Source organism: Anas acuta, chromosome 12 (assembly GCF_963932015.1).
Source record: "Anas acuta chromosome 12, bAnaAcu1.1, whole genome shotgun sequence".
NCBI lineage: Eukaryota > Metazoa > Chordata > Aves > Anseriformes > Anatidae > Anas > Anas acuta.
Genome location: NC_088990.1, coordinates 2,957,133 through 2,982,123, shown reverse-complemented (window position 1 = coordinate 2,982,123; position 24,991 = coordinate 2,957,133). Strand labels below are relative to the sequence as shown.

General features: G+C 49.9%; 1 protein-coding gene across 5 annotated transcripts in view; it reads right to left on the bottom strand.

Annotated features, from left to right (window-relative positions):
- Nucleotides 1-275: 275 nt before the first annotated feature.
- IGDCC4 (immunoglobulin superfamily DCC subclass member 4) overlaps nt 276-24,991 on the bottom strand; it is an 81,399-nt gene continuing 56,683 nt past the window's right edge. For 4 of the 5 annotated variants that reach the window (XM_068696407.1, XM_068696409.1, XM_068696411.1 and 1 more), the window contains 15 exons: nt 22,362-22,517; nt 21,413-21,823; nt 20,361-20,525; nt 19,344-19,481; nt 17,771-17,944; nt 17,142-17,375; nt 13,249-13,356; nt 12,355-12,538; nt 11,557-11,684; nt 11,009-11,179; nt 10,307-10,444; nt 9,695-9,800; nt 8,790-9,024; nt 3,395-3,559; nt 276-1,684 (listed from right to left, as the gene is read on the bottom strand). In XM_068696407.1, the coding sequence (XP_068552508.1) occupies nt 1,154-1,684; nt 3,395-3,559; nt 8,790-9,024; nt 9,695-9,800; nt 10,307-10,444; nt 11,009-11,179; nt 11,557-11,684; nt 12,355-12,538; nt 13,249-13,356; nt 17,142-17,375; nt 17,771-17,944; nt 19,344-19,481; nt 20,361-20,525; nt 21,413-21,823; nt 22,362-22,517 (3,044 nt within the window). In that variant the 3' untranslated portion in view covers nt 276-1,153. The remainder of the gene's footprint in view (nt 1,685-3,394; nt 3,560-8,789; nt 9,025-9,694; nt 9,801-10,306; nt 10,445-11,008; nt 11,180-11,556; nt 11,685-12,354; nt 12,539-13,248; nt 13,357-17,141; nt 17,376-17,770; nt 17,945-19,343; nt 19,482-20,360; nt 20,526-21,412; nt 21,824-22,361; nt 22,518-24,991) is intronic. The other variant, XM_068696408.1, reaches the window with a different exon arrangement.

Genomic DNA, 24,991 nt, shown 5'->3' with positions numbered 1-24,991 from the left:
TCGCCAGCTCCTGCAAAACAGAGTCCTACAGAGCGCACAGCCCAACTCTCCAGCTGCAGGGAACGTGTCCCCCAACAATACTTAGAAACAAACCAAGATAGACATCAGCTCTGCAGTGCTATTCAATAAAAATAGTCAGCAACCAGTGCAAACATATTCTTTAGAAAAAGGCAGTATAAGAATAAGTTAAAACCTATAATGGACTATAACAAAAGAGTAGATTTACTGCTTTTTTTTTCTCCAACAGACATGAGGTAGTTGTGTTGTTAGGGAGGAAAAAAAAAAGAGAGAGAGAAGTAGTAAAAATGCTACTCTATACCACACACTACTCCACTTTATAAAATTAAATAATATAAAGATGCTCCAAGGAAATAAAAATACATGTTGTACATTAAAAGGACAGATGTGTACCTAAAATATTAGGTACAAGAACCTACGTAAAACCAAGCCCGGGCTGGTGAAATGACCCAGACACTGAAGAAGGTTCTATATAGTACAAGTTGTTAGAGGCACTCGTAGAGTGTGTAATAAAAGGCCACTACATCAGCCTGCTAGCAATAGTTACTGTGGTAGCGTACAAAGAGAGCCTTATAATCCTTTTAACCACGGGAGGGCAGAAAAGGCTGGTGGTTACAGCTCGCGGCATCTGTTTGTCTTGGTTCCACCCCCTTGTGGGACTCTGAACAGAATTCATCCCAACACGGAGAGGCAGAAGGCAGTGCCAAGGCCCTCCCTGGCGAGCAGACGGTGCAGGAGAAGCGCCCGGTGCACCCTGCCTCGTGCCAGCAGCAGCAGGAGCCTTGCTGGGCGCTTTGAGGACTGCAGCGAGGGGACCGCAGCGGCTCAGCGCAGCAGGCTGCGTCCTAGCCCTGGTGCTGGGTCAGACTTTGGAGACGGCTCAGTCCTGCTCCCACGAACACCAAGTTACTCACTAGCTTCAGCGGGAAGAAAGCTGGGCCCTTCTCCTTCTACCTACTGGTTTCTTGAAGGCGCTATGTACAGCTGACAGGTCCTAGCCCCGTCCCGGTGAGATGCTGAGCCTCCTCAGCTCCCGCTGGGTCCAGCGAGTCTTGGGCACGCGGTACCTCACGGGGACAGGCCCTTTGTAGTGCTTCTAGCTCTCCCATGATCAAAATCAGATCAGTTTAACTCTTCAGTGATTGTGGACACATGCCATGTTCTCAGATGCTGAGGACGAACTGCTTAACCCAGAGTTATTACACAGGGGGGCCTCTTCCAGGGCCACGGAAAGCGATTGGCACTTGACCGGCCGCACGTCCCCCCTGCACTCCTGGATGGAGTCCGAATCTCCGCTTTCCACTGAATCCAGACTTTCCCCGTGCCTGTGGAAGCCGTTGGTGAGCCCAGGGACGCAAACGGCCTCATTTTTGGGAGTCTCTCTGGCGCTGTGTAACTGCTCCTCCTGGGTCTGAACCTCAGAACCGCCCCGGGAGCCATCCAACGCTTGGCCAGCATCCTGCTGGGCGCTGGGAGAGCCGGGAGGAGCCACCTCGCCAGAGGGCAACTCTTCAGGCTCCTGCTCCTCTGTTTCTGCCTCTTCGGTGTCCAGGCCATGCAGCTGGGAGTCGTAGTCTCTGTCAGAGGCTGAAAAATCAGAATGGACGATGACCTCTGCTTCCACTTGGTGGAGGCTGGCTGGGGGGTGGCTTTTCTTTGCTTCATTCTGTTATCAGAAAGGGGGAAAAAAAAATTAAAAGGCAAAGTAAATTAATTGAGGCTGTGACCCAACCACGCACTGCAACGTGCGGTGTTTTTTTAATCCCACAGAGTGCAATGGGATGTACACGTGCTGCTATTAAGCATTATCTTGATATGTTTTTCAGAGCTGAAGCCTTAAGAAGCATCTCAAATCATCTCGGGATCATTATTCCTACTTCACATTTGGGAAAGCAAGTCCCAAGGGAGCGATACGCCCCAGGTTTCTTGGCAGGCTGAAGCAACCATTTCTCCAAGCCTCTGTCAAAGACAACAATTTTCAAAACTCACCAGTCCATTTCTGTATTAACAGCCAGATTTCTACAAGGCGAGCAGGCAGCACTTGAGAAAATTGGCTGCTGAGACAGCTCATGACAAGGAACCACAAGTAGATTCCAGGGCTCCCTTCACCTTTTTGGTTTAAAATAATCAGTTCTCTTCCGCAGTTTCAATAGTTCAGGCTATAGGGTCTGCAGAAATCTGGCTCACAAGCAGGCCATTCTGCTTATCATTCAATAATTCATCTGATCGCCACTCAATAATTCATCAGTCAAACTATTTTGGAAGTTCCTGAAGGGCACCTCAGGCAATCAGCACTCAGATTCTGCGCCGTGTGATTTAGCAGGAAGAAGACAATTCGGAGTATGGAAGTGAGACATCCCAAGTGTAATTTGTGCTTGCTGTTGAAGCCAACTTTGTGCATCATTTACATATTTTAACACTTTTCCTTCTTTGTTGACAAACTCTGATGGGTAAGCTGTGCTGTAAACAGCGCCCCATAATTGGGTTGTAAAACATTGTCTTAACTCTATCCACAACGTTAATTACATCCTGCATATAATTGATTTTCACACCACTATCTAGGAAGAAAACATAGGTGGGTTGCTTGGAAGAATTTGTTGGGGGTGAGCTTTTTAAAGCAGCACCCAGGCAATTCTGGTACAGGCAGCCTGAGCAGGTACCAGCTTGCTTTGCAGAGGTGGCCCAAATGTCCTGATCCTCGCACAGACTCTCAAGCACAGTTGTGCACATTTATTCCCATGAAGCAATACCAGAAAGAGCTCTTCTTCCCAGTCCGTACACCCACAGAAGGATGACAAGTGCAGTGGGAATTGCTCTACTCTGTCTGGAGGAGTTCAAATCAGCCCTCGATCTTTGACTCCTGCCACAGGGAAAAATGCAATTCCTTCTTCAGGCGAGCACGCTGCAGATTTTAACGCCTCTGTGCTGAGCACTGCAGCTCCTAGCTCATGACCAGACTGCTGGTGCCTGGCTCCAGATCCTCAGGAACCAGGACTACCACAACCTTGCTCCCTGAGCCCTCTGGCCACCACCCAAAGGCCTGAGCCCTTTTCAGCTTTTGTTTTTTTTCCAGCCCTCTTCAGCGCAGGCCCTTGGGGGGTGGCTTAAATCAAGAGAGGAGATGAGGGGAGAGCTGAGGCTTTCAGAGATGCTTGGAAAAAAAAAAATAAAACAAGCAGCTTTTACTCAAATCCCATCCGTCTCACTGGCATACGCTCCTATACCCAGGAAAGAGATAAAGCCCGTGAGCAGCCAACTAAAGCCAGCTCAGGAGAAAATATTTTCTCCTTTTTGCTGCAAAAAGGAGGAAGGGAGATGGGGAAAAACGAGAAAACCACATCAGAATGCACAAGCCAATAAACCAAAGGACACCCACCAACACGGCATCGTAAACCAGAGCTTGTAACAAAAGCTTTTGTCCTGCGCTGGAAGGGAGCTTCAGTGATCCGTTCACGGCAGAGAGAGGCTCCTTTGTGATAGCGTCCCCGTATCGGGCTATGCTGTTTGTCCAGGGCTGGTTAGCTGATTTATTCCATGAAGACTGCAGGAAAAAAAGTGGGAGAGAGAAGAGATCCAATTACCACAGACACCGATCCTTATCCTCTTAAGCCTGAAATGAGAAATGGCTTGAAAAAGGGAAGTGCAAGTTGGAGAGAACAGCGTGGTGTTGGGAGATTGAAGCTAAATGCAGGGAACGCTTCTGGAGGCATTGAAATAGGAGCAGACTGGCACAGTCACCCCACGACAACAGGTCACTGCTCTGTGCCACTGCGTGATGGCGAGCAAGTGGCTACGAGTTGCCAGGTGGCTCTCAACAGGACTCAGAAGGGGCCTTCCACTAATTCTCACACTTTGAGCGTACACCATGGCACAAAACCCACCTGAAGGTCCTCTGCAAAGCTGCCAGCAGCCCCCAGCAGAACGAGCCTCCTGAAAGCACCGCAAAGCTGGAAGCGAACGGGGATGCTGGAAGCCTGGAGCTGAACGACCCCAGTATTTGCTTTGGCAAAAGCAACGCTCCACAGCGTGGAAAAGGACCCTCACCTGTGTGCAAGAGCTGAAGACAATGCTAAATGCCGTGCGGACACATTTCCTGCTCTCAGCTCGGGCCTGGGTAAACACTCGGCTGTTGTCCGTCCATAAAGAGGCACAAAATTCGGGGCCTTATTTCATTTATTTATTTATTTGTTGCAACAGACCACCAAGCAATTCCTAGTTCAGCTGAAATCCCCTGGGCAAGCAGTGTTACCTTGTTTGTAGATCTAATTAAATTATATGGGCTGAACGCAATTTGTTCTGGGTTCTCTCAGCTTCCCCTTGCAATAAACTGTTGAATGCACACCTCTGTGCATGGGAAATGTGGGCCTTTAAGAGCTGAAGTTATTTAACAGTTCAGACTATTAGTTCACAGGCAGAAAAGTATTTTCTTTCCAGGGTCTGATTTTACTGGGCTGCCCTGCATCTACCTGAGCTCAGCCTTGCTGCTGACGCAACCACGCGGGTTTAAGGACGACGTGAGCCAGCTGCCTGTAGGCTCCTTCCATAGATGCTAAAATCTGCCCAGACAGACATGAGAGGATGATGCAAGGTGAAAGCAAAGAGCAAGTGAAGAGGACACCCTGACCCGACAAGCGTGGGTGTGCACAGAGCATTGGTGCTGTGAGCATGGTGGTTGTTGAGGGTGAAGATGCGTGGCACATCTATTCACACCCCCAAACCACCGACTGCTCACTGTCAGGCAGGGAAAAACCAGGTTTCTGCTCTGCTTCGTGCCACTGCTTGCACAGCCCTGCTCTACTCCAGCAAGAGAGAAGGCAGCGCGAGCCCAGCCAAGGCAGCAAGGAGATTTCTGACATCAGCCTGACCTTGCGTGAGTCATTTGACCTCCTCGTGCTTTGGTCCATCTGGCTGGAAATTAGGTAGAAATACACGACCAGATGTTGTATGTGAGCCAGGCATTCCTCAGGCAGCTATTCAGCAAGCAGCAAACGCTACCTCGTGCTGGCAGGAGGCATTTTAAGCGTTCACCTACACGCCGAGGGGCTGCCTGAGCCTTCCTGAGCCCTCTGATCACCCTGCCCTGGTGGGAGGCAGAGCACATCACATCCCTGTGCCAACCCCAAGTCACAGCAGCTCGGCCACAGCCCCAGGATCAAGCCCAGGAAAACAAGGAGTAAAGAGCCTCGTGTAAGTGACTGAACCCTGTAGAACAGGGGCTGCTCGACCTGGAGCTGTGGACGTCAAGCAGTCTAATTCAGAAGTAGATGCTGGAGGCAGCAGCTTGGCTGTTTTTCTCTCCACGATCCTCAACAATATGTTCTGAGCCAAAAGCATCCCCTAACCGCTTCCCTTGTAAGCAGGCAAGCACTAAACTACCCTCTAACAGCAAGAAATCGAGCAAACACTCACACAGGGCTCACGACAAGGAATGTCACTAAATGTGAGTGCTCAAGCGACACGCTCCAGTTGCTTCTCCTGCCATCTTTCTGCAGCTCCATCGCTGACTGATGGCTTCTGTGCCTCTTCCAAGGAACATACGTTACTGAGCAAATACTGCCTGGAAATTTCAGCGCCGAACCTACACAAATATGCACACCCGCCCGCAAATGTGTGGGTCCTATTATAGATGCTCGCATGCATATTTGCCATCAGAGAGATCTGAGCATCACACGCATACGCGTACACACAGAGCAAACTTGAAAACCTTCTTGCAGGCATCTTGTGAATACCAAAAAATGTGGAGAGAAACAGGCAGCTCTGCTGCAATCCCCAACGGGCCATCTGTTAGCGGAAACGTCAATCTGCCGTGTTTACATAGGTTTTGATGACTCTGGGAACAGCCTGCTCGGCTCTGGCTGAAATTGGCTGCAACGAAGAACAAACTTGTTTTGCACCACTTTGCAACTTTCAACAAACAGAAAAAAGCCATCAGCCACACAACATGGCCCAGATCCCGCGCGTTGTTGGAGCCCGTTACGGTGCGGGGGATCTCTCGTGGGGCTGAGTCTCCAAGGTTGGGCGGCTGCAGCTAACTCCAGGTCTGCTTTCATCATAGACCCAAAGGTCTTGTGTGCCTGGAAGCTTCTGTTTCTTTCAGGCAATATCTTCTGGTGTAATAAATGATACTGTTTGTTTCCACACAAGGGCAACAGCGAATGGCTGAAGATGACGGAAATGTTCTCTTGTCTTTTGTGCTTTTTTTTCTTACCATAGAAGAGCAAGGGGAAGGGGTGTCAGCCTAACACCAATTCAGAGGGAAAAATCCCTTTTCCAGTCCACTGCAAACACAAGAATGGAAACTAATAAAAACATCTTCCAATGAGAGGTGTTTCCACTACAGCTAAATCCTTATCAAAGCAAACAAGCCTCTTCATTTTAGCCTTTTCATAGGAGCTGAGAATGACCATGTAGGAAATGCCGATCCTGAAGCCTTCCCTGTTTTATGGGGACAGTTATTTAAACTAGTTTGAAGCCCTGCACAGAAGAAAGCTGGCGACATTTCAGACATGCCCAGCTTTTAAGGGTGGCACAGTGGAGAGAAGGGACTCATCGCTGAGTGGTACCAGCCTGCAGGAGAGGGAAAACCCTGTGCCATGTAGACAAACAGGCCAAATCCCTGCCCACAGAGACTAACACGAGGCTCTCCCCAGTCAGATAAAGGAGAATCTCTGCCAGCTGTCAACGGGAGCACAGCTCTCACCTAGGACTCTCCAGAAAACATCGGGATTTTGCTTCCACGCAGAAGAATTTCAACAAAAAAAATGAAAAACTACTTGGGGAGATCCAAGTTGCCCGACGTGTTACAGCTTTGCCCTCTGAAAAACAGGGATGCTTCAAGGGAAACACAGTCCCCGTGGAAGGAGACTCCCCAGGACAGAGCTGGGCAGCAAGCAAGCAAGGTTCCAGCACAACAGCAAACATTTCTAGGCCAAAACGCTTGGCTTTGGCTTCCCTCAATGAAAAGCTCAAGTCTTCCACGGAAAGCAGATGCTTTTTAACGCTCTCCCCCACCCCCCAAATTGCTTGGCCCCAAAGCAGCAGTGGCAGAGACGCCTGGAGCGGAGCCATTTCAGCATCCTCAGTCCATCTGTCAGGGGAAACGGAGCTGCAGCACCACGGCCCCTGCGTTACGGCATCACTCAGAGAGCGCTGCCGAGGGCGGCAGTCTGGGGGTCACTGGGAAGGGGAAGGCATGAAAAAAAGGATAAAAAAATCACATGTCAGTGCTCGTACAGACCCTGGTGTGTGACCTCCGCGTGGTGCCACCCAGACATGATTTTGTCCCTTTGTCCTGAAGCCACGCTGCTGGGAATCCACCCGGTCCTGCGCTGTGATGGGAGATCAGGAGAGAGGGGCTGCTGCTGCTGTCCCTTCTTTGTGCCCCCACATCTCCTAACAACACGGAGCCTTCACGCTCTGCTGGAGTCTCTTGGCTACTGCAGCATGAAGATGGTTTTGGGCTGGGTCTTTTCACACCCGAATATACCCAGCAGGGTATGAGGTGGGTGAGACCTCAGGTGGCACCTCCCAGCGGGCAGGGGGCAGCGGGGGCTCCTGTGCGGGCGCACATCTCCCTCCAGTGCCCGCTCCCAGCAACAGCAGCCTGTTGCTGCCGGCCACCACTCCAGCTGTCACCTGCAAGGTCATCCTCAGCTCACCGGGCTCCTCGGGTGACAACGCTGCTCTCCGGGTGGCTGCTCCATGGTGATCCCTGCTTCCCTGTCCACATCCATCACAAGCCAAGCTGTTTGTTCTGCTAGCAAAACGACTTAGCAACCTTAACTCCCACTTGCCTTTCCCTATCCGATTAAGGAGGCAGAGAAACCACTGCCAGAATCGCCCCCTCCCACTGGAGGGCACTGCCTGCCCCAAGTCAGAAGTCATCCTGCAGATCCCTGCAGACAGCACTCCTGCTTTGGAAGAGAGATCTGGATACGCTGCCCCTAGAAAGGCCTCCCAGAGCAGGGGACTTTCCTCCGCCTGACCTGTTCTCGGGGTAAGTCGCCATCGCTGAAAACATTTGTTCCTTATTTGACAGAAAGAGCTGTAGGAAATTCCTCACACTTTTTCTTCGGCTCAGGTCCAGAAAGGCAGCTCCACTCTGCTGAAATCCAGGGATGTGGCTTGGCTGCAGATGGTCTCCTTCGGCTGAGCACCGATCCGACACGGCACTCGGGGACTGCCAAGAGCATGGCTTCAGTGCACGGGGCTGTTAAAGGCAGCTGAAGGTGTTTTATTTCCTAAAACAGCCACAGCTGCCTCGCTGCTAGCAGCTAGCACAGGTTAGCCACACATCCTGAGCTCACCTTCCCTCCTGCGACACACAAGAGGATTGTTGGTGCAAATCCCCTGCGTTCACAAGGCGTTTGTCTCACTGAACCTCCTAATTACTTTACATGCTCTCCCCGGGTTACAAAGAGAGGCATAAACAGATTAACTAAATTAGGCCAATTAAAGGTTCCCTAATGGAATGAAATGTTTCAGACGAGCTTGAGAGAGGAAATGGGCAGGGAGGAGGGAAAGACAACACAATGTCAGGCAAGCTGGGAAAGACTTCTTGTTCTAGGGCTAAGGGGTCACTACCCCTGGCAGGTGAAGCAGGACAGCAGATGGCACGGTGATCCCAAATTTGGACCTGACAGCCTGCAGCCAAGACTACCAGCATTTTGCAGAGCCAGACAGAATCAGACCCCGACTTCCCAGCAGGAACACCCCAAATGAAGGCTCCTGCCTGGGGTAGGAGTGCAGTCACCACGTGCATGGGTCATTACCTTCCTCTTCCCATGAACGATGTCCTCAGGGAGGCTGGTGTGGATGAGGCTGTGCACTTCTGTCAGTTCTGTGATGTCTCCCAGGGGCACAGGTGCATCCTCCGGCAGCGGGGACATCAGGGACTCCAGTTCGTGTGCGTCTGAGGTGGCACTGGGAGCTGCCACCCCTTGCCTGCCCCGGTGGTAGTAAGCGTGGTTGCCAGCTGCCTGGGAATCCAGGCCTGGCAGGGCCTCCCTGAGGGAAAACAACAAGAGTTGACTTCTCTGATCACCTTCACGTTGTGTTCCTCTGCCCCAAACTACCAGATAAAGTAATCCAGCTCAGGCCACTCAGCCCATGCCTGTAGAAGCAACTAGACCCAAGCCTGACACTCGCGAGGAAGCTGCTTGTTCCGAGGCCTGGGATCTCTCACCAGCTCAAAGCTCTCCCCAGGCACTAAGCTGGTTTCCTATCGCAGTCTTTCCAAATGCTTGTGGCTGGATCCAGACCCCTGGAATAGCAGGGGGCTTTGGGCTGAGTCCAATCCTACCTAAAACAAGCTGTTAGTCACAGGGCAGTTGCTGTCTTTCATCACCTTCCCAAGTGAAAGTTTTACCAAACATCCTTAGAGTTGTCCACCATCAAAAGCAAAATACTACCCAAACAGACACATGAAATAACCAGGCAAATGGAAAATAGTGTTTTTTTCCCTTTTCTTGCCTTCCCCACCCCCCCCTGCCCCACTGGAAAAAAAAAAGTTCCTTTTAGCTGGGTAGCACTCCCATAACTCAATCTCTACATTAACTGATGTCATGTACACTGCATCCCAAACCGCCCAGCTGAACACAGGGAAGAAGGTCCCGGCACATTTTGTCTCCTTCCACACCAGCCTCCTCTCCCCCCTGCAAGGCGAGGTGGCACCTACCTCTGCTTACTGTTGCGAAAGCTGGCGCACATGCAGAAGAGGATGCAGAGCAGCCCCAGGCAGACTCCCACGATGATTCCCGTGACAGAGTGGATGTCCAGAACATCTAGGAGGGGAAGGACAGCTGCGTTATTTCAGCTGTTAGCAGGAAGAAGGCACAAAGTGTTCTCAGTTCAGAGAACCATCAGCTTCATTAAAACCAATGGGTGATGCCTTTATATACAAAAAGGATTAAAGATGGCTTGGCAGTGACAATTTAGAACACCTTAAAGCAAGCTGGCATCCGCATATATTCATTAATTTCATGCTACACAGGCCTAAAAACGGCAGCGAGGCACAGGTGGCACGTGCCTTTCCAGGGGGGCTGAGATGGCAGATGAGAGACTGAGTTCTGCTGCGGGATGGGTTCTGGGGCTGCTTGGGGACTATGGAGCTGCACATCTGAGGACCCTGCTGCGATCCTCTGCACTCTCCTACCCACAGCCACATCTCACATTCTGCACGGTGACACCAGGCAATTTGTTAGCAAACAGAGAAATGCCACTGCTGATGAACTGCGGTTTTCAGCACTGCAACTCGTTTCCTGCCCTGGGACAAAAGGGAAATTCGTACCAGACAATTTCTCCCGCAGGGTGTGCACATCCTTAACGTTTGAATAGGGACCAGACCCCACCACAGTCTTTGCTCCCATCTTGAAGAAGTATCTGGTATCACTTTCCAGTCCATGCACTTCAGTGCTGAAGATATTTCCTGATCAAAAGCAAGCCAAGAGAGGTTAAAAATGTGCAATTTCAAGTGCATTCACAGGGCTGCAGCAAAGCAGCAGTGGAAGTCTGTTGAACTGCCAGAAGTGAGAGATTTTGTGCCATGAGCTCTAAGAAGTAATTCAGACACCTCCTAGGTCTTAATGAATGTGCTGCTTACAGAGCTGATGACACAGACTGCATGCAGTGTTGCTGACATACATCCTCCTAGGAGTGACCGGGCAGTGGCCTGTGTCTCCTGGATGTCTGCTGGACAATAATGGCTGTTTCAGCCCTAGATATGTACATGATTTCACATTTCTCATCAGTCACAGCCCTGCACTCTCTTATATGACCAGAAGAAATGATCAGCATATGCCTCATGAATGCTGGTGGCTTGAATTTATTTGTATGTACTCAAACAGAGGCAAAAATCAGCAGGACTAACCAGCCCAGGCTCTGTAGGCTGACACAAAACCCAGGGGAGAAGGCAGGAGCAACTAAATAGCTGGTGGGGTATTTAGTTGAGCTTAGAAGAGACTGAAGACAGGTGTTTGCCTGGATGGCTCACCTTCTCGTGTCAGCAAGGTCCACATGTCGTCAGGCTGCGTGTTGTTGGCGTTGTACAGGATGAGGTACTCCACGATGATGCCATTGGGCTCGGCGGGAGGGCACCAGTGCACCTGCACGGCGTAGGGGTTGAGTGGGTGCAGCCGCAGGTCAGACGGAGGAGTTGAGGGACCTGGCAGATGTGAGTAAAGACCCACTGTGAGCAGCAGGAATGAGGAGGAGAGCACCCAACTTGCAGGGCACGATGACTGTGCCTTCCATGAATCTTTCTCAGTGGTGCCACAGTTATGCTGGCACACATAAAATGACGTGTGACCCAGGTGGCTGGACAGCTCATCCAAACAAGATGTTGAGAGTGCAGAGGGAAGGAGGCTACTGAGCCCGCTACAGGGCAGGACTTGTTGTGCTCCTTCAGTGGGCTCAGAACCCTGAGTATCTCTGAGCTTCTTATGTACACAGTGACATCAGAGCTTGGAATCTCTCAGGGATTTGATGGGAGATTCACAGAAATCCAGGAAAGATCAAGGTTCAATTCCCATAAATACTCACGGTCAGGAAGGGTGAACCGCTCCACCACACTGCCAAAGGGCCCATCGATACCAACACCATTGGACTGCACAGCAAACTCATACCTGGTGTAGGGCTTCAGCCCACTGATGAGGATGTCTTCATCCGAGCTGCCAAAAGAGGAGGCATTCAGAAGGTCATTAACATGAGATGGAACCCATGGCTACCCTGGTACCTTACCAGGAGCAATTTAAGAGGTTATCCTAACTTATTTTTCACCTAAAGCTTCATCTTCTGTGGTCATGTGAATGCTAGAGCACTCAGCTCCCAGATACAGAGGAAAGCAGGTTCCCAGCCTTTGGGGCCCCTTTTTATGTACTTGCAGAGAAAAGCCTAGCTACAGGCTGAAAACCTGCATGTAAATCTAAATTTAAAATATATCCCCAAATCACAACTCCATAGACACTAGCCATTTTTAAACCAAACTTGTGAGGACCATCTCGCAAATCACAGATGCATTGAGTCTGGCCATAAGTGTGCCTGGCTTTGTCATCAACAGGGAAATAAGCACGTAAGGTCCATATAATGCAGAAAAGATGCAGAGACTAGTCTGTAAATTGCCTCCTGGTATTTAAGTCACGGACAAATTCCCACTGTGGAAATCCCAGGGCTACATTTCACCATCTCTGAATCCATCTGTGACCAAAGCAGACAATCCCAGCATTTGAAACACCTAGGATTTTGCCAGGAATTGGGACATCTCTGCAGATTCCTCCTCCCTTGTGTTTACTCCTGATATGAGCAATATATGGCAGATGAACCCTCAGCATCCCTCTTTACCTTGTGTAGTACGTAACAAGAGAGGCGTTTTTCAGGCCCCAGGGGCTGAAGCGCACGGTGTAGTTGACGATCTTGACCGTGGTGAAGTCAGGTTTCTTCCACCTGAGCCATATGGACGTTGAGCTGTTGGACTCTGCATAGACTTGGACTGGAGGCAGTGGGGGACCCTTCTGCACCGGGGGATCTACGGTGGTGCAAGACAAAGCGAAATATGTGGAGATGCAATGACAGTGGGGCAAGGGACAGCCATCACAGACAGAAATCAGGGAATAAAACAGGCCGTGAAGCTTGCAAAAAGATGTTGTCCTCCAGTGTAACCATGGATGTCCTGCTTAGCCCATCTGTGTGCACAGCTGTCCATGCTTTTCCTCATTTATGGGGAAAAATCCCAGTGAGGACCCCCACACTACGCTGGTGGCGTACTGCTAGGGCACACAGGAGGCCAGCTTCAAAGTTACCTGCTCAACAGGCCCACACCAGGGTGAGGAGGAGCCCAGGTTCTTCACCACCCCACCACAGACTGGCAGGGCTGGGATCAGAGCCTCAGAGCTTTCAATTTCTAACACTGAGAAACCTGGCATGCAGATCACCCACATTCCTGAATCTGTGTAATGTAAGAGATGAAACCCAGGTTACTGGGCATTTCCAAAACCATCCCTGAGCCACTTCATGGGGCCAGAGAGTACTGAGAAAGAGGAAAATTCGCTCCATTCTCTCCTTCCCAAGATAATTCCTCCAAAACAACTGCAATGACTGTCAAGGGGAGTTCCCTTATCTTGGGACCTTCCCCATTTTGGCACTGTGCCTGTTGAAGTCCTTCTTCTGTACCTGCACCTTTCCTTTGAAGCCACGTGCCAAACAGAAGAGACAGACAACAACAGGGGCATTCCTCACCTACTGCTGCTGCAGGTGCCTTTTCGGTTTTGCCCTTCCAAACGGCTGCATAACCATCTTCATGCTTGTTGAATGCCACCAGCTTCACCTCGTAGAGCTTCCCAGGAGCTGGAAAAATCAAGCAGGGTTTGACTGGGGTTACTTTTCTTACCGGTCCTCCTCCACTTAGACATGTTTTCTTACAGCTGACCAGCTTTTCCCAAGAAAGCAGCTCTAACAGAGCTGTATTTGCTAAAATACGTCAGGACACACACACCCCCTTCCTCTTACAGGGTTTTCATGTTTAAATATTGTCTCACAAGTGGAGCATTTATCGTCACAGCTACTCCCTCGTTCTCCTCTCCCTTTTTAGAGAAATTATCAGTAGCAAACGGACTTTCCACAGCCCCTGAGGGGGTTAAGCAGTGTCCCTGTAGCACATCATCTCAGGATCTCCCGATCCTTTTCTCCTTCAAACCACTAACAAAACCTCCTGGAAGTGGATGCACTGTGCCGTTTATTCATGGAGTGAGGAGATCCTTCCTTCCCTCTCCTCAAAATACACCTCATTTCTAAACCCTTTCCTGGTTTATTCACTGCTGTAAAGCTCTTCCTTCCAGCACGTGCTTGCCCTCCCTGTTTAAGTCACCGGGAGCTTTGTTGTATGGGGACTATTTTGCCTCCCCAGCAGAGTTCCCACATTTGCAGTTTGGAAAGCAACAGTGCAAACAAAACCCACGCCAGAAACCTGAGGATCCTCTTTACATCCCCTTCCCATCAGCCAGGCACACGCTCCATGGGGAGCATCACACTCCGATCCCAAAATGAGCTGCAGGACAGGGCACCGTGTCACCAAACAGCACTAGCCTGGTCCAGAACCCACTTCTCCCTTTCCTCCTGCCTTTCATTATCTGAACCATTCCTTTGCCATGCTAAGAAACATCTGAGGGGGTTTTCATGGAGATGTTTAATCAACAAAACAGCTTGGGACATCCCAAGTTCTCAAACGAGCCACTCGCCAGCCTCTCCCTTCAGCAGCCAGCCCATTCAGAAGCCCAGCAAGAGCCTCAGACTGTCTTTAGCTGCCTTGACTGCAGCATGTTAATGAAGTTTGTTAATTTGGGCTGAGCCTGTTCATTCCCTGCCCCAATAGATCACTGCTTGCTTTGCCAGGCAACGTAAGCAGAACAAAACCCTTCTTATTGATGCCAATTTTATTATTACTGCGCTGATTACGCTCCCAGAGGCTAATGGTACCAATTACCCAAGGCTCTCGCTGCTCCACAACACATGCTCACGCTCAGAATATAAAAACAGTTCAGCCACATTTTTGTCCCTGAAAGAATCTCCAAAGCAAACAGAGTTTTATCTGCCTCCAAAGCAGCCTGATCTGCCTCTCCACACTCTCCAGCCACAGGAAAATGCTTCAAATCCACACAAGGGGGAAGAGGCCAAAAGGCACTCAACTTCCAAGCAGCTGGGGCCACAGGCTTGGTGAAACAAAGAACCCCCAGCCCATCTCACACCAGCACACACGCCCCAGCCTCCTGCTTGAGCTTTTGGCTGGGCTTCACTGGGTTCATCATGAATGATGGGATCCAAAACGATGAGGAAGAGCTCACAGATGTGATGCAGCTGCGGGCAGCTCCTGTTGGGGCATGAAGTGAAGGGAAGGAGAAGGCCTCCATCTCCATCCTTGGGCAGGAACAGTACGGCAGCCACTCAGACATGAAGCCAGAGCAGCTCTGCTACACGACCGAGCAATTCGTATTCTGAAAACAGGGGTATTTTGGGTTTCTCAGAGGTTTGGCTTCAATTTTTATACACAGGCCCAGATGTTCAGACTCTCAGAACAAGCAGACATAAAGCTCTATCAAGCTGTCAAGAAGCTAGTAGGCAGCATGGAAACAGATGTACTTCACTACATTCCATCCTACATTAAATATAAGCAGAATAATCCAGTCCAGATCGTTTCAAATCACTAATCTGGATGATTGTGTGTAATATATCCAACATGCTAAATACGTTGTTCCGTTCAGTTTTTCAAGGTGTTCATGTAGGCCAGATGCCACGTGTTCCCCTAAGTGGGAAGTCGCCCTGATCTCCAGGCAGTCACTTCCAGGGGAACGCACTCTTCCTCCATGGGCACGTGGAAGACAGAATCAGGTCCTTACCATTTGTTTTTCCTGTCGATTAACCCTGGTGGTTACACACCATTACAGAGACCGACTGCTAGAACGGAGATAGGAATCGATGAGAATTTCTCAGGGATAAGCCATCCTGGTGATTCAGGACAGCTTCCTTTGGATTTCATGGGATCGTTAAACTTCTGTGTTTCTTCTGTACCTTTGAACAGCTGCCCACCTCTCTGGCAGGATTTCAGCACAGATCTCTACACATAAGAGCAGATGCAAAGAGTGCACCAGACGGCACCATCACCACGTGCAGCACCTTTGCTACCTGTAGGACCCCTAAAGCAGATGGAAGTACTTGCACTGGGCAGCTCCCTGCCATAAACCTCAACTCCTTTAAACCCCAGCTGCTCCTCCTCCTCGTTTCATGTCCAAACTCCTGCATTTCACAGCACAGCCAGATTCCCGACCCCATTACTGTGCACGTGCAGGAGCACGTCATGCGGCAGCACGAGGGGAAGAGAATGGCCATGGCTGGAAGAAACCAGAGCCTCTTCCTGATACGGCGATAGCTGATACACAACAGCCAAATCATAAGGAAGCTATTAGGTCTTGACGGATGCCCAAATTTAAGGAAGTAATTACAGAAGAACAAGCAGCCTTCTCAGCATCGCCATGCCAGAGCATTTGGAACCAATTCAGCCCGCTCCCGAGCCCCTCCGCTAACTGATTTGCCAGTGGTTAGAGCAGCGCGTGATGATGTTCACATGTGGTTTCCTCAATGCAGTAATTACAGGCCTAAATTCTTCAGAGGAACTCCTAACTGTTAACACCCTCTCAGTGGCAGGACGGCTGCAGCAGGCCTGGAGTACTGGAAACCTGCTCAGTGATGACACGAGCTGTCTGTCCAGGTGCTGCAGGCTGCCCTTACACCGTGCACAATCCACCTCAGCCGTGTAAGATGAACCAGCAGGAGAAGCACTCGTCCCTCAGCCTCAGCTGTGGGCACGGATGAAGCATGGAGTGGGGGATGGAAGAACTCTAAGAAGCAGAATCCTGTTACCAGGACGCATCTGCCATGGCTCTTTTCTCTCTCCATCCTGTATCGATGGGCAAATCAATTCATTAGTATGATGAGATGTCAAAAACATAACCCCTTATGGGAAAAAATACATGTAGCGAGCCAGGCAGATAACTCTGACTGCAATGCAGACTTGTTCTCCAGCCACGGACACTCACTCTTGTATCTCTTTTCCCTTAGGGGAGGTGGAGGAGAATACTGACCCAAAATTAGTATGCTGTGAATTAACCCATATCTGCATTTTAACATAGAGACATTTCAAATAGCATGTAACTGTTGAGCTTCTTAGAAACACACAGACAAGGAGAGATCATTGCACTGACTGGTGATTTTAATCTAAGCGCTCTCATATTGACATAATAAGGAACTGTAATTGATTCATATCCCCTCATTACTATGTACTAAGTATATTAGTGGCCCTTGGTTAAAAATCCAATGGCTGCTACACTGCCTTCATCAATTTCTGTCTCTCAAACTTTGCTTAGAACAAGTCCCAAAAGCCTCACACCAGAAATTATTTTGGGTGCTCTTAAAAGAATAAAAAAACAATCAGGCAGAGTGCTCAGCTCATGCAGTTGTGGACTTCTACATGCCTGCAGGTGAGCAGATAACACTGAGCTGCCTGGAAGGATCCTGGGACTGCTGTAAGGTGTGAGAGTCAGACCTGGTTTCTGCACCCAGTGCTAAGATGACCAGCTCACCTAGTCGAGTCAGTTCATACTGCTTCACTTTCTTCTTCAGCTTGATGGGCCCTACGTCCCAGCTCTCATCTTCAGCACCATCCAGGGGGCTTTCATCGCTGGCCTCCTCTTGGCTCACCTCGCGGTAGTACAGCTTGTAGCCTGATATCTGGGCATGGTTGGCTGGGGGTTGCCACGTTATCAGGAGAGACTCCATCTTCGCTCGGACTTTTAATTCCGTCGGGGCAAATGGAACTAGAAGAGGACAAGAAAAAAGTGTTCAGTCACTTATCTCCATTTCCCTGCTCTACTGAATCCTCCCTGACCTTGGCAGAGAGCAAGGGGTGTGAGGAGAGGCCATCCTGCCAGAAGGACACCTCCACTGTCTAACAGAGCAGTGTGGTCGTACTCTACCATGAGTTTACCAACTGCATGATGAAGGAAAAGCACTGTCACAAAGCTGTGTGGGAGTTTCTTGGTGTATTCTGAGTTACCACCACCTTTAATCACAGGTACCCTGGTTCAACCATAGGCAATAGTTAGAATTCCCTAATGAAAGCAAACATCTCTGGTTATGCCTCAAGCTCCCCCTCTGAGAAATAAAACCCTGCAGCCCCTGCTCCCAATCCCAGTCGCCATCCAGCTCCTACCATGCGTTTGGTTGTCTCTGTCAGGAGTCCGGTGCTGGGTCCACTCAGACGGGGCCCCGTAGCCCATGCTGGTGCTGGCTGCGATGCGTACTTTGTACACTTTGTTGGGATGCAGTGAGTAGAGAGTGATCTGTGTTTCGTTTCCACCCACCTCAATAGAGGTAACCTGATCTGCTGGAACCAAGGTGACACCAATGAAAAAGGGTTTTCCCACCCAAAGTGTAGCCACAAAGCCTAGCAACACCCACACGTCCCTCTGCCACCACGAAAAAGCAGAACTAGAGATTGGGCAGAGCTGAAATCCTGACTGACAACTCCCTTCATCACATTCTGAACCACAGGACGCCTTCAGCACCACTGAGCCTGCCTGGAGGGAGCCGTCAGAGCCCTTACTGCTGCTGACATGACTACAGAACAGGAGCACAGCTGATGGTAAGTTCCAGTGGTTCCCACTGCTGTATTTAAATCCACACCTTAATTTGAACCAGAACTGTCCAGCAGCCCTGCTTTCTGCAATACTCACACCTTCACCAACACCAGATTGAGTTTTTATCACTCCCTCGTCAGCCCACCCAAGTTCGCAGGGGAGATAGCAGGAAATTTAAACCGAGAATGAGCTGGGATTTTCACTGTAACGACTAATTGGTCTTGCAGGAGATTCGTACGGCCTGTTTGGTGAATGCAGAGGTCTTGCTTTTCAGCTTCACCGGGTGTTAACTCAACTGAGAGTACTGCCCTGCCATGTAACAGTGTCTGGTTGAGTGTGAACCCTGGACTGCAAGTGTTTCCAGGGTTTTACGACGCCACAGAGCCACGTGCAGGCTTGAGGCAAAAAAAAAAAAGAAAAAGAAAAAACACAACAAGAGCCAGGAGTCACACTGCAGACTACTAATCCAGATCAAACACATGGGAACATGTCCAACACTTCATCACATTCCCCATCCTTCCCTTAGTAAGAAGCATGACCCCGGGAAGTGAGAAGCTGCAGAGCTTTGATGGTTTTAAGAGCAAATACCCAGAAGGATTTGCAAAGCAAGCACACATGGAATCAGAACAACTGCATTCAGCATATGGAAATGTTACCATCCCTGCTGAAGGCTTCGTGTAATGTCTGACAATATAAACAAAACCAGATAAAACTCAGTAACAGGGCAACGCAGCCTAGCCAGAAAACTTACGTAAGGATCACTAATTAGAGTCCATTTTAAAGGAATCCAATGCATTTACCCTTGTCTTGAAGCAGCAAAATGCCCTCCTCCCAAAACACACAGTGCAGAGGGCACCACAGGGTTGGTGATGGAAGCCCTCCTGGGGCAGCAGGATCGCAGGAGCCATCCCCTGGGGACACAGGCTCCTGCACAATCACGGGAAAAGGCACCTGGGAGTAGCGGGAGGTAGCACAGCAGCAGCACTGCTGTGACCACCAACAGCACAGTCCAGCTTCAGGAGGGCTGCTCTCAGTGAAAAAGGGTCCCCCAGTGAGGGACCTTGCACCTCTTCCCCTCAGCGTGACATGTTGTTAGTGTTGCTGAAGAAGAAGATATAACCCCCTTCCAAACGCCGTTTTCCTCACCTTCCTTGAGGGTGCAGTAGTCAATCTTGTACTTCGTTATCTTGCCGTTACTCAGCTCCGGAGGAGGAGGTAGCCACGTCACACGGATGTCACCAGGAGTCATGCTCGACAGGGACAGCTGAGGGGCAGCACTGGGAACTGGGCAGAAAACATTACAGAAAGTCAGTAAAGACTGTGTCCTCTACAAACCGGGCAGGTTAGCAGGTTAATCTGCCTACGCTGTAGTGTGGAGCATGGAGACACTAAAAAAAATGCCTCACTGATTCAGGCTTCAGCCCGGGAATCCCCATCCCCTTGAGAATCTGTGCTGCACACAGCTTTCATGCTTTCAACTGAGCTTTTCAGGCTTGTGACACAGACACATGGGACCACGCAGTTCACTACGTCAGGAGCATTAAAAGCATGTAATGCACCCTGCAGCATAGCAGGGTTTTGCCTGAGGTCTGCCAAAGCCAGAGTTTCTTGCCTCTGTCGTGTAGTCTGTTGTGAGCTGTGCATGCACTCCCCTGTCGGGCAGCTGTCCCTCTGGCACTCTGCCTTTACTGCTCAAGAAATGCTACGTGCTAAGTGCTAATATTAACAAAAACTACCGACTCTTAAGGGATCCAGCCTCAAGCCTGCTCCCACCCCCTACAAATTGCAATAGATGTTTTTCCTCTGAGCTGAAATCATGTCAGGCCCAGAGACAAAGTTTGGAGCAACACCACATTAGGTAGATGGAAGTCCAGAGGACCTGACTGCAATTTCTGCAGGATTCTCAAGGGTCCCAGTATCAGCGAGAGCATTTTCATGCTCTTCACCATCCAACATCAGACCAGGGTAGGTTTATTATTATTATTTTTTTGTTGGTTGTTTTTTTTGTTGTTGTTGTTCTTGTTTTTAAAAGCGTTTACAACAACAAACCGTTGGAGCAGTAGATTGAGGTTCCTAGGATTTCATACTATTCTCCAGAGCACATCCAATGCCCACCATGAAACTGGACAATAATATTTGCTATACCCATCTAATTCAACGCACCGTCCTCCAGGGTCTGAACAATTATGGAAGAGGACGTCCGGCTGGCTCCGAGCTGGGAGTACGCGACCACGTAGAAGACGTAGTTGGTGTTGGGTTCTAGGTCCTTGACTTGCAGCTCGGTGGTATCATTGTTGACAGCAAACTGGTACTCCACATTATCTGTTCCTAGAGCCAAGGAAACACTGATCAGCAGGTCAGTGAACTGCCAAGACAGTCCCTGGAAAAAATGACTTAAATCACAAGACCCATAGTGCAAAGCCACCTTCAAACTCACTCTGCCCTGTCCAATTTTCCAAGTGTCTGTACAAAACCCATCTCTTATGTGAACTCATTGGGCAAAAACATCCAATGTTTAAGTGTTAACATCTCCATTTTGACTCAAGCTCCTCGATCCACGCTAAAGCAGCTGAAATTACCACCCCAAATTTCAGAGGAGCTGTGGAAGCAGTTCAGCAGGAGTGCTGCCTCGTTGGCTGTTCAGGCAGACAGACCCCAAGCAGCCCAAGTGCCTCACTCCAGATTCTGGGTGCCAATATTTGGTGACCAACTCTGTGCACAGTACAGCTGTTCAGTATCTCCATTGATGACCATGCACTTTGCATATAAAATCAACATGTTGGAAGAAGAATAAAGAATGGAAATAAGTTTCCAGAAGTGCCTTCTAGAAAGGGAAGAAAACACCACTTAGGAGATAACTCGGGTTGTTTCCAAACCATCTGGATGCACTAAAGCTATCCCGACCCTGTTGGAACAGAAACAAGAGTATGAGAGTCGATCTCTAAAGAGGTGTTGCAAACACCAGACTACAGCAGCTTGAACTATCCAAACTAACACACCCAGTTCTTTGCCTTGAGCACAGTTCTGCTGAGAGCATGGTAAGAACAACCCAGGGGAACTCCTGCAACTATAAAAAGTGCAGTACTAAGTGCAGGGTGGGCCTCCTGGTGTTTCAGAAAAGGTCTTCCCTGCCCAGCACCAGGGACACAGACTTTCCCCCTTTATCATCACATCCCCACGGCCACTGCCGTGCTGTGCAGGCAGATAACACCTACCCACAGCCCGCTGGTAATGCAACGAGAAGCCAATGATCTGCTCGCTGTTGTACTCCGGCCGCTCCCAGGACACTAAGACTGTGGTGCTGGACAGAGACACGGCTGAGACCTTCTTGGGAGCGCTGGGCAAGCCCTCCCGCACAATCACGGAGAGCTTGGCAGTGGCACAAGCCATGCCCAGGCTGTTCTCAGCCACACACTGATAGTAGCCAGCATCCTCCAGCCCGATCTGGTTGATGACGAGGCTGCCGCTGCTCTGGACCTTCACCCGCCCGTTGGAGAGGATGGCCTCACCGTTCTTCAGCCAGTGGATGGTGGGGGCTGGCTCACCCTCCGCCTTGCAAACAAATCGAGCCGTGCTGGCTCGGGTGCGTGAGATGGTTTCAGGAGCCTGGGAGATGCTGGGCGTAGCTGGGAGGAGAGAGGACAAATTAATGCAGGAAGAAGGAGGGAAAGAGAGCAGAGCAAATCCCTTCTCCTCCCCCCTCGCTGCTATGTTTTATTCAGTAGCAGCTTTGCTTACAAGATAGGATTTGCCAGGCAGACTCTAGAGGCTTAATTTAGACTCTGTCCAAAAGGAAAAATAAATTCCGTATCAATCATGTGCTGCGTTCCCTGATCCTAGGCTGTTCTCCCTACTGGCTTCCACAATGCTGGAAGTTAATTGCTGATACAGATTTCCATGGGGGGACCCAGGAGAACAAAAGCAAGGCATAAAATGCTTCAGCAAACACAAGGAACGAAACCCCAAATTAAAGAGGTGACACTCCCACCAAGAGCTATCCCAACCCAGGGCCTCCTGGCTCTAGCCCGACTCCTTTCACAGCACAGATCACAAACACGACCTCTTGGGGAGCTCCTGGATATGAAACCAGGTAATCCACAGCTCCACGGCCAGCATTTCCTCACTTTACCTGGAGCATTCATCCTCCTCCTGCTCTCTACTCACCAAGGACGCGGAGCTCAGCTGCGGCTGTAACGAATTGCCTGGTCTGGGGTTTGTTAGCACGGCAGACGTACACTCCAGAGTGATGGGGCTGGCTGGAAGGAATGAGGAGGTTTGTCCGACCCAGCACGATCACGTCTGTGGAAACGGGCTTTCCATCTGCAGGAAGAAACGTGCACAAATGTGGGAGGGAGCCTCAAGCTGCCTGTCAGGAGGGCTCGCACACGACGTGTCTGCCTGGATCCAGGAATGCAGCTGGGGAGCAGGGAGACCCTCAAATCCCAAACCACGGCCCCGCAGAGGATTTCAGCCCGGACATTCCTCAGTGCTCGATGGGTGTAGGCCAGCCCGAGAGAACGCTGACCCAAGGTTTCATTTAGCAATAATGAAAAAAGTCCATTTTTGGATCAAAACGGTCTCTAATGCCTAGGGCGTGCCTGGAATGAGACCCTCTAGGAACAGCACATTTAAGGGAAAGCTATGCTAACATCTTATTTGGAAAAACACATTGCTGGACCTGCCTGCTGACCCCATACACAATGAACATCTCCTCCCTTCATGTGTTAATGCAAATGTCAGTGAGAGCACTGCATGGCTTGGGGGCTCTTCCCTCTTCTGGGTCCTGCAAGTGAACCCAAATTGGAACCCGCTTGGGTTCATTGGGAAGCTTCCACATTTACCAGCACTGCTGAGTAAGGGAGGAGATGGTCTTCTACAACTTCAAACAGCCCCAGGCTCTTCAGTGTGTTACAGACAGACAGACAGCTGGCTGCTCGGCACTGCTGCCTCCCAGCATTGGGGACCACTGTGTGGGTACCTGAACGAGGAAGGGGACAAAGGCAAGAGCTGGGGACAGGGTGTGGACAAACCCAGTGTGGCCAAGGCAAGGCACAGCTGGGCAGTCAGGAACCCCCCCTGGAAGCACTTCCCTGGGTAAGAGAGCCAGCCAGCTTGGGCAGTACCTGCACAGCACCGGGCTTTGTCCCTCTCCAACTGCAGAAGAATGGGTACAACAAAACCTGCAGCACTCCCCTGCCTTCACCTCTAACAAATTCACCTGAGCCTGCACCTCAAGACAGGAGCGAGCTCTCCACCTCCGCTCGGAGCAGCTGCACCTACTTAGCACCATCAGCGGGGAGCACGGCTGCCATCAGATTCTCTGCCCCCTCCATTTATTTCAGGGGCTTTCTGCTGGCCTCACAGTTCAGTGGCTGTGCGCTCAAAGGAACAGAAAGGCTGCACACCCCGCTTGCACAGGAGCGGCTTGAAAACCTGCCTCCAGATGGTAGCAATTAGCTGACACCACCGGGGCTGGCAAGAGCCAAGTTGGCAACCTGGAGATACAATCCTCCAAGTTACCCACACGCCAGTAACCCAGCCTGCTCCTTAACATTATCCTGCAAAGGAACACGCTTGTCTAACACAGAGTTCCTATTACAGTCAACACACCCTTTCCCACTTTAAAAGTCCACGTTGGAAAGCAGAAGGGACCAAGCAAAAAAATAAATAAAGCGTGCAAGGAACTCTTTTACCAGCCAATTCACCAGGGAACCAATTCACCAGCCTTTCACCAGGGAACTCTTTCCCCTTCCTCTCCCGCCATCCGACTCAATTTCATAGTGATAATTTAACCCCGATAACATCTATTATACGCTGTGCTTTCAGTATAGCAATGAGTAAGTGATCTAGCATGGGAAAGCTGTGTATTTCTAATTGTGAAGCACACAGGATAAAACACAACCGTTGCTGCCACAATATTTAATCCTTGCTGATTTGATTTCCAAAGTTGTGTCCCTTGAGATTATTTTTTTTTGCTCCTTTTTTGAAGGGAAGAGGAAATATTTGTATACACTAAAATCACTGCCTGTGGACAAGTCTGGGCTGAAGACCAACTGCAATAAATGGTTACAGAGGGAAGGAGTCTTAAATTGTGACCCAGATTTATGAAAATGACTGAGAGCCTTTTCTGGGAGGGAATCGATTCCTGAGCTGAGAACGGGTTCAGTCAGAGTCTCTGAAACATCTGATGGGTTTGACACTCTCTGAAGTGACACTAGCATCCTACTCGTGACTTGGGCTATCAGTGCTGGGTAACGTATGCCTGTCTGGTTTATTTGTACGCCTCGAACAAGATCTAAGCATCTTCTTGATCCTTCCATTATTCTGGGGAGAGGGGGAAAAAAAAAAAGCCAACAGCTTGAACATAGGAAGATTTCTGAACACAAAAAAAAAAAAACAACACTCCCAGCTCACAGCCATTTCAATAATTAACAGATCTTATCCTGTTTTATAATCATTTGAGATAATACAAGGTTTTTTTCCCAGCGCAATGGCAGATTCCACAGAATCCCCGCTAACCTCTGAGTCACTGGAGGAGTGGCAGAGAGCTGACCCCATCTGGTGACCTTTACTGCTCAAGCTCCTACAATGAGTATGACTAATTTAGATCAAAAGGCATCCAGGCACCGGAACTCCATATATTTCGCAGGTCAAACAGATATAAAGTGAACTGTGTGCTTTGTAGCCTGCTAGATTTAATCAGCATTTCCAGCTTAGCAAGGGCACCCTATCCTGTGACAACACCTGCGTCATTAGGCACTGATGTAAAAAACACCCTTCTTGTCCCCCAGATT